Source organism: Salvelinus fontinalis, chromosome 17 (assembly GCF_029448725.1).
Source record: "Salvelinus fontinalis isolate EN_2023a chromosome 17, ASM2944872v1, whole genome shotgun sequence".
Lineage (NCBI taxonomy): Eukaryota > Metazoa > Chordata > Actinopteri > Salmoniformes > Salmonidae > Salvelinus > Salvelinus fontinalis.
In genome coordinates this window covers 6,779,983-6,789,743 of record NC_074681.1, presented here as the reverse complement: position 1 = coordinate 6,789,743, position 9,761 = coordinate 6,779,983, and the positions used below count along the sequence as shown (strand labels likewise).

The 9,761-nt window shown below is 46.5% G+C and overlaps 1 protein-coding gene across 1 annotated transcript in view; it reads right to left on the bottom strand.

The window, feature by feature from the left end:
* Positions 1-41: 41 nt before the first annotated feature.
* Positions 42-9,761, bottom strand: part of slc25a24l (solute carrier family 25 member 24, like) — a 32,217-nt gene continuing 22,497 nt past the window's right edge. The window contains exons 8-10 of the mRNA XM_055866015.1: positions 5,841-6,005; positions 3,164-3,302; positions 42-474 (exon numbers count right to left, since the gene is read on the bottom strand). Coding sequence (XP_055721990.1) covers positions 305-474; positions 3,164-3,302; positions 5,841-6,005 — 474 coding nt within the window. The 3' untranslated portion in view covers positions 42-304. The remainder of the gene's footprint in view (positions 475-3,163; positions 3,303-5,840; positions 6,006-9,761) is intronic.

Below are 9,761 nucleotides of genomic sequence, written 5' to 3'. Positions count from 1 at the left end.
TTGCACAAACGTGTGAAAGAAAGACAAGGGAGGAGGCCATAGATACTTCACACTGATTTAATGACAATGAAGGGGTCAACGAAGGATTGGTCAGGCTGGAGATTGGGCCGCAATCAGCCCTCCAATAACAGTCCTTTGGTAGTATATTTGTTAGTTCTATTTGGTAGTTCATTGCGATTTGAAGTATTTTGGGACAGTTTATGGACAACGGCGTCAAGTTTGAAGGTTGTTGTTGTGTACAGAGTATTACATAAAATCAGTCACAAAAACATACAACAAATTATAATTGACTATGACTCTGAAATCAGGAAAACATTGTGTCTAGTTTCTTCATCAGGGCGTAGTTTAACAGAGCACATGGAATCGCCCGGATGAAACTGGTCCCCATCCCATTGTAGTATCCTCGTAGTCCATGTCTCTCATAGATGCCTGTGAACCCCTGAAGAAATGTTGTGGGTGAAGTTGAACTGAAAGCTGTAAGACAAGGAAGTAAGAATAGCCTGTTATGGACACATCACATCCAGTAAGTTATGTACAGTATGGTACACTGTACCTCACAGACTACAGTGACACAATTATGATCAGGGACAGGAGGAGCATATCGTGATCACATGGCCCTAGGGACGGTGGGTGTCCTGGTTAGATCACGTGGCCCTAGGGACGGTGGGTGTCCTGGTTAGATCACATGGCCCTAGGGATGGTGGGTGTCCTGGTTAGATCACATGGCCCTAGGGATGGTGGGTGTCCTGGTTAGATCACATGGCCCTAGGGATGGTGGGTGTCCTGGTTAGATCACATGGCCCTAGGGACGGTGGGTGTCCTGGTTAGATCACATGGCCCTAGGGACAGTGTCCTGGTTAGATCACATGGCCCTAGGGACGGTGTCCTGGTTAGATCACATGGCCCTAGGGATGGTGTCCTGGTTAGATCACATGGCCCTAGGGATGGTGTCCTGGTTAGATCACATGGCCCTAGGGATGGTGTCCTGGTTAGATCACATGGCCCTAGGGATGGTGTCCTGGTTAGATCACATGGCCCTAGGGACGGTGTCCTGGTTAGATCACATGGCCATAGGGATGGTGGGTGTCCTGGTTAGATCACATGGCCCTAGGGATGGTGGGTGTCCTGGTTAGATCACATGGCCCTAGGGATGGTGGGTGTCCTGGTTAGATCACGTGGCCCTAGGGACGGTGTCCTGGTTAGATCACATGGCCATAGGGATGGTGGGTGTCCTGGTTAGATCACATGGCCCTAGGGATGGTGGGTGTCCTGGTTAGATCACATGGCCCTAGGGATGGTGGGTGTCCTGGTTAGATCACATGGCCCTAGGGATGGTGGGTGTCCTGGTTAGATCACATGGCCCTAGGGATGGTGGGTGTCCTGGTTAGATCACATGGCCCTAGGGACGGTGGGTGTCCTGGTTAGATCACATGGCCCTAGGGATGGTGGGTGTCCTGGTTAGATCACATGGCCCTAGGGATGGTGGGTGTCCTGGTTAGATCACATGGCCCTAGGGATGGTGGGTGTCCTGGTTAGATCACATGGCCCTAGGGACGGTGGGTGTCCTGGTTAGATCACATGGCCCTAGGGACGGTAGGTGTCCTGGTTAGATCACATGGCCCTAGGGACAGTGTCCTGGTTAGATCACATGGCCCTAGGGACGGTGTCCTGGTTAGATCACATGGCCCTAGGGATGGTGTCCTGGTTAGATCACATGGCCCTAGGGATGGTGTCCTGGTTAGATCACATGGCCCTAGGGATGGTGTCCTGGTTAGATCACATGGCCCTAGGGATGGTGTCCTGGTTAGATCACATGGCCCTAGGGACGGTGTCCTGGTTAGATCACATGGCCATAGGGATGGTGGGTGTCCTGGTTAGATCACATGGCCCTAGGGATGGTGGGTGTCCTGGTTAGATCACATGGCCCTAGGGATGGTGGGTGTCCTGGTTAGATCACGTGGCCCTAGGGACGGTGTCCTGGTTAGATCACATGGCCATAGGGATGGTGGGTGTCCTGGTTAGATCACATGGCCCTAGGGATGGTGGGTGTCCTGGTTAGATCACATGGCCCTAGGGATGGTGGGTGTCCTGGTTAGATCACATGGCCCTAGGGATGGTGGGTGTCCTGGTTAGATCACATGGCCCTAGGGATGGTGGGTGTCCTGGTTAGATCACATGGCCCTAGGGATGGTGGGTGTCCTGGTTAAATCACATGGCCCTAGGGATGATGGGTGTCCTGGTTAGATCACATGGCCCTAGGGACGGTAGGTGTCCTGGTTAGATCACATGGCCCTAAGGACGGTGTCCTGGTTAGATCACATGGCCCTAGGGACGGTGTCCTGGTTAGATCACATGGCCCTAGGGACGGTGTCCTGGTTAGATCACATGGCCCTAGGTATTGTGTCCTGGTTAGATCACATGGCCCTAGGGACGGTGTCCTGGTTAGATCACATGGCCCTAGGGACGGTGGGTGTCCTGGTTAGATCACATGGCCCTAGGGATGGTGGGTGTCCTGGTTAGATCACATGGCCCTAGGGATGGTGGGTGTCCTGGTTAGATCACATGGCCCTAGGGATGATGGGTGTCCTGGTTAGATCACATGGCCCTAGGGATGATGGGTGTCCTGGTTAGATCACATGGCCCTAGGGATGGTGGGTGTCCTGGTTAGATCACATGGCCCTAGGGATGGTGGGTGTCCTGGTTAGATCACATGGCCCTAGGGATGATGGGTGTCCTGGTTAGATCACATGGCCCTAAGGACGGTGTCCTGGTTAGATCACATGGCCCTAGGAACGGTGTCCTGGTTAGATCACATGGCCCTAGGGACGGTGGGTGTCCTGGTTAGATCACATGGCCCTAGGGACGGTGTCCTGGTTAGATCACATGGCCCTAGGGATTGTGTCCTGGTTAGATCACATGGCCCTAGGGACGGTGTCCTGGTTAGATCACATGGCCCTAGGGACGGTGGGTGTCCTGGTTAGATCACATGGCCCTAGGGATGGTGTCCTGGTTAGATCACATGGCCCTAGGGATGGTGTCCTGGTTAGATCACATGGTCAGGAAAAGTTATATGCAGAGTTCCTTGAAACAGATAAATGAGTGGCTTATTTTAATCGAATTAAAATGTTCCTGATTATTGTTCTTTGCATGGATCGACCGTTACCTTGAGCTTGCTGCTGTGTCCTGATCACAGCTAGAGGATAGCTGCTCATCTGTCCAGCAGAGAAGGCCACGAAACTGAAAAATAAGAGCTGGGAGTCACTGCTGTAGTCCTGTTGGGTCTTAGCCCAGCTCACAATGGACTGTGAGAGAGGGAGAGAGAGGGGAGGAGGGTGGAGAGATTGAGGGGGAGGTGAGAAAATGAGAGAGAGGAGGACAGAGAGATACAGAGAGAGAGAAATAGAGAGTGGAGAGTCAGTGGTAGGATACCCATTAGATTAGATTGATGTAAAATCAATGGGTTCGAACCCAGGCCTCCTTCATTCATAGGCTTTTGCTCAGAGGGCTAACAACACAATCTTGTGGCACGCAGATAGACAATAAAATAAGGTTGATGTAGTTCATGTTGGGCTCTCTGAACAGGTTGGTCATAGCCAACTCAAGATGGACTGACAGCTGAGAGAGAGAGGGGGGGAGAGAGGAAGAGAGTGGAGCCTGACCTGGTCAGTCATAGCCAACTCAAGATGGACTGACAGCTGAGAGAGAGGGGGGGGGGGGGAGGAAGAGAGTGGAGTAGATTACTGTAAAACAAGGTTGCTTTATGTTTTCATACCCATCTTGAAGTGTGAACTTGCTCAGAAGGGCTAGAGTTTTCACCAGTCCATTCCACGAACGGAGTGTGCAGGCCAACAAGTGCACACAAGTCCCCATATAGAACTCAATTCATAGATCTCCATTGTAATATACTTGAAATGGAATGTACATGGAGACTGAGTCCCAAATGGTACCCAATCATCTATAGTACACTACAGATAGATAGTACACTACAGATAGTTCACTACAGATAGATAGTACACTACAGATAGTACACTACAGATCGATAGTACACTACAGATAGTTCCCTACAGATAGTTCACTACAGATAGATAGTACACTACAGATAGGTAGTACACTACAGACAGTACACTACAGATAGATAGTACACTACAGATAGTACACTACAGATAGTACACTACAGATAGATAGTACACTACAGATAGATAGTACACTACAGATAGTACACTACAGATAGATAGTACACTACAGATAGTACACTACAGATAGATAGTACACTACAGATAGTTCACTACAGATAGATAGTACACTACAGATAGTTCACTACAGATAGTACACTACAGATAGTACACTACAGATCGATAGTACACTACAGATAGTTCACTACAGATAGATAGTACACTACAGATAGGTAGTACACTACAGATAGTACACTACAGATAGATAGTACACTAAAGATAGTTCACTACAGATAGATAGTACACTACAGATAGTTCACTACAGATAGATAGTACACTACAGATAGTTCACTACAGATAGTACACTACAGATAGTACACTACAGATCGATAGTACACTACAGATAGTTCACTACAGATAGATAGTACACTACAGATAGGTAGTACACTACAGATAGTACACTACAGATAGATAGTACACTACAGATAGTACACTACAGATAGTTCACTACAGATAGATAGTACACTACAGATAGTACACTACATATAGATAGTACACTACAGATAGTACACTACAGATAGATAGTACACTACAGATAGTACACTACAGATAGTACACTACAGATAGTTCACTACAGATAGTACACTACAGATAGATAGTACACTACATATAGTACACTACATATAGATAGTACACTACAGATAGTACACTACAGATAGATAGTACACTACAGATAGTTCACTACAGATAGTACACTACAGATAGATAGTACACTACAGATAGTACACTACAGATAGATAGTACACTACAGATAGATAGTACACTACAGATAGTTCACTACAGATAGTACACTACAGATAGTACACTAAAGATAGTACACTACAGATAGTTCACTACAGATATATAGTACACTACAGATAGTACACTACAGATCGATAGTACACTACAGATAGTACACTGCAGATAGTACACTACAGATAGATAGTACACTACAGATAGTACACTACAGATAGATAGTACACTACAGATAGTACACTACAGATATTACACTACAGATAGTACACTACAGATAGATAGTACACTACAGATAGTACACTACAGATAGATAGTACACTACAGATAGTTCACTACAGATAGATAGTACACTACAGATAGTTCACTACATATAGTACACTACAGATAGTACACTACAGATAGTACACTACAGATAGATAGTACACTACAGATAGTTCACTACAGATAGATAGTACACTACAGATAGTTCACTACAGATAGTACACTACAGATAGTACACTACAGATAGTTCACTACAGATAGTACACTACAGATAGTACACTACAGATAGATAGTACACTACAGATAGTACACTACATATAGTTCACTACAGATAGATAGTACACTACAGATAGTTCACTACAGATAGTATACTACAGATAGTACACTACAGATAGTTCACTACAGATAGTACACTACAGATAGTACACTACAGATAGATAGTACACTACAGATAGTACACTACAGATAGTACACTACAGATAGTTCACTACAGATAGATAGTACACTACAGATAGATAGTACACTACAGATAGTTCACTACAGATAGTACACTACAGATAGTACACTACAGATAGTACACTACAGATGTGATAGAGTGTTAGGCTGTCTGACCTGGTGAACGGCACACTCCACCCCAGCGTAGGGAATCATACAGAGGATACTTGGTCTGAAGCCCCTGTAGAAGGATGCAGCAGACTCATTCCTGTAGATGGAGCGGGCACACTGCACCACCCCGCTGTAGGTACCTGCCCATAGGTTCAGTCTCACCTTTAGCACCTGGCAGATGGAGGCAGGGAGCACGTCATTGGTCTAAGTTCTTAACCAATAAATATAGTAGCTAGACATTCCAGTGCTTCTTACAAGTTGTATACTGACAGTGAGAAATTGTTATGTATACGGTTGATAACGCGCTGGAGAAATCAAAGGCACCAAACTGGTCCCCACCAACACATGATATAACACAGACAGGAATGCATTCAGACTGAGGTCACGTTCCAGGCCAACTACATTGCAGACATTGCATTTGATAATTCTATCCTCCTGATTCCTGCTTACAAGCAAAAATGAAAGCAAGAAGTACCAGTGACTCGCTCAATATGGAAGTGGTTAGTTGATGCTACGTGTTTTGCTAGCACAGAGTGGAAAATATTCCGTGATTCATCCAATGGCATTGAGGAGTATACCACCGCAGTAAGTAACAAATAATTAAACAGCAGCAGTAAAATAACAATAGCGAGGCTATATACAGGGTGTTACGGTACAGAGTCAATGTGGAGGCTATATACAGGGGTACCGGTACAGAGTCAATGTGGAGGCTATATACAGGAGGTACCGGTACAGAGTCAATGTGGAGGCTATATACAGGGGGTACCGGTACAGAGTCAATGTGGAAGCTATATACAGGGTGTTACGGTACAGAGTCAATGTGGAGACTATATACAGGGGGTACCGGTACAGAGTCAATGTGGAGGCTATATACAGGGGGTACCGGTACAGAGTCAATGTGGAGGCTACAGTATATACAGGGGGTACCGGTACAGAGTCAATGTGGAGGCTATATACAGGGTGTTACGGTACAGAGTCAATGTGGAGGCTATATACAGGGGGTACCGGTTCAGAGTCAATGTGGAGGCTACAGTATATACAGGGGGTACCGGTACAGAGTCAATGTGGAGGCTATATACAGGGGGTACCGGTACAGAGTCAGTGTGCGGGGGCATCGGTTTCTCAAGGTAATTGAGGTAATAGTATTTGGTATTTTATTAGGATCCCCATTAGCTGTTGCAAAAGCAGCAGGTCTTGGCTGATTTATTTAGATTTTCCCATGATGTCAGGTCTTGGCTGATTTATTTTGATTTTCCCATGATGTCAAGCAAGAGGCACTGAGTTTGAAGGTAGGTCTTGAAATACATCCACAGGTACACCTCCAATTGACTCAAATTATGTCAATTAGCCTATTAGCTTCTAAAGCCATGACATAATTTTCTGTAATTTTCCAAGCTGTTTAAAGGCACAGTCAACTTAGTGCATGTAAACTTCTGACCCACTGGAATTGTGATACAGTGAATTATAAGTGAAATAATCTGTCTGTAAACAATTGTTGGAAAAATGACTTGTGTCATGCACAAAGTAGACGTCCTAACCGACTTGCCAAAACTATAGTTTGTTAACAATAAATTTGTGGAGTGGTTGAAAAACGAGTTTTAATGACTCCAACCTAAGTGGATGTAAACTTCCGACTTCAACTGTATGTGCTGAGAGAAGGACAGTGTAGGTAGAGTTAAAGTGGCTATGCTAGATAATGAACAGAGAGTTGCAGCAGCATAAAAGAGGGGGCGGGGGCAATGCAAATAGTCTGGGTAGCCCTTTGATTAGCTGTTCAGGAGTCTTATGGCTTGGGGGTAGAAGCTGTTAGGAAGCCTTTTGGACCTAGACTTGACACTCCGGTACCGCTTGCCATGCAGTAGCAAAGAGAACAGTCTATGACTAGGGTGGTTTGAGTCTTTGACCATTTTTAGGGCCTTCCTCTGACACCGCCTGGTATAGAGGTCCTGGATGGCAGGAAGCTTGGCCCCAGTGATGTACTGGGCCGTCCGCACTACCCTCTGTAGATCGGCGGCCGAGCAGTTGTCATACCAGGCTGTGATGTAACCAGTCAGGATGCTCTCGATGGTGCAGCTGAAGAACCTTTTGAGGATCTGAGGACACATGCCAAATCTTTTCAGCCTCCTGAGGGGAAATAGGCTTTGTCGAGCCCTCTTCACGACTGTCTTAGTTTGTTTGGACCATGAGAGTTTGTTGGTGATGTGGACACCAAGGAACTTGAAGCTCTCAACCTGCTCCACTGCAGCCCCGTCGATGAGTATAGGGGCGTGCTGGGTCCTTCTTTTCCTGCAGTCCACAATCATCTCCTTTGTCTTGATCACGTTAAGGGAGAGGTTGTTGTCCTTGCACTACACGGCCAGGTCTCTGACCTCCTCACTATAGGCTGTCTCATCGTTGTCGGTGATCAGGCCTACTACTGTTGTGTCATCGGCAAACTTAAGGATGGGTTTGGAGTTGTGCCTGGCCATGCAGTCATGAGTGAACAGGGAGCACAGGAGGGGACTGAACACGCACCCCTGAGGGGCCCCAGTGTTGAGGATCAGCGTGGCAGATGTGTTGTTCCCTACCCTTACCACCTGGGGGCGGCCCGTCAGGAAGTCCAGGATCCAGTTGCAGAGGGAGGTTTAGTCCCTGGGTCCTTAGCTTATTGATGAGCTTCGAGGGCACTATGGTGTTGAACGCTGAGCTGTTGTCAATGAACAGCATTCTCACATAGGTGTTCCTTTTGTCCAGGTCATCTGTGGATCTGTTTGGGCGGTATGCAAATTGGAGTGGGTCTAGGGTTTCTGGAATAATGGTGTTGATGTGAGCCATGACCCGCCTTTCAAAGCACTTCATGGCTACAGACGTGAGTGCTACAGGTTGGTAGTCATTTAGACAGGTCACCTTAGTGTTCTTGGGCACAGGGACTATGGTGGTCTGCTTGAAACATGTTGGTATTACAGACTCAGTCAGGGAGAGGTAGAAAATGTCAGTGAAGAAACTTGCTAGTTGGTCAGCGCATGCTCGGAGTACACATCCTGCGACCTTGTGAATGTTGACCTGTTCAACTCACATCGGCTATGGAGAGTGTGATCCCACAGTTGTCCGGAACAGCTGATGCCCTCATGCATGTTTCAGAGTTACTTGCCTGGAAACGAGCATAGAAGTAATTTAGCTCATCTGGTAGGCTCGTGTTGCTGGACAGCTCGCGGCTGTGCTTCCATTTGTAGTCTGTAATAGTTTGCAAGCCCTGCCACATAAGACGAGCGTCGGAGCCGGTGTAGTACGATTCAATCTTAGTCCTGTATTGACGCTTTGCCTGTTTTATAGTTCGTCGGAGGGCATAGCGGGATTTCTTATAAGCTTACAAGAGTCCCGCTCCTTGAAAGCGACAGCTCTACCCTTTAGCTCAGTGCGGATGTTGCCTGTAATCCATGGCTTCTATTTGGGGTATGTACGTACGGTCAATGTGGGGACGATGTCATCGATGCACTTATTAATGAAGCCAGTGACTGATGTGGCAAACATATTCCAGTCTGTGCTAGAAAAACAGTCCTGTAGCTTAGCATCTGCTTCATCTGACCACTTTTTTATAGACCGATTCACTGGTGCTTCCTGCTTTAGTTTTTGCTTGTAAGCAGGAATCAGGAGGATATAATTATTGTCAGATGTGCCAAATGGAGGGCGAGAGAGAGCTTTGTACAACGGATTTAAGTACAACGGTTTGTACAACGGTAAAACGGATTTAAGTTTCCCTGCATGAAAGTCCCCGACTACTAGGAGCACCACCTCTAGATGAGCATTTTTCTGTTTGCTTATGGATATATACTCATTGAGTGTGGTCTTAGTGCCAGCATCGGTTTGTGGTGGTAAATAGACAGCTACGAAGAATATAGTGTGGTCTACAGCTTATCATGAGATACTCTACCTCAGGTGAGCAAAAAC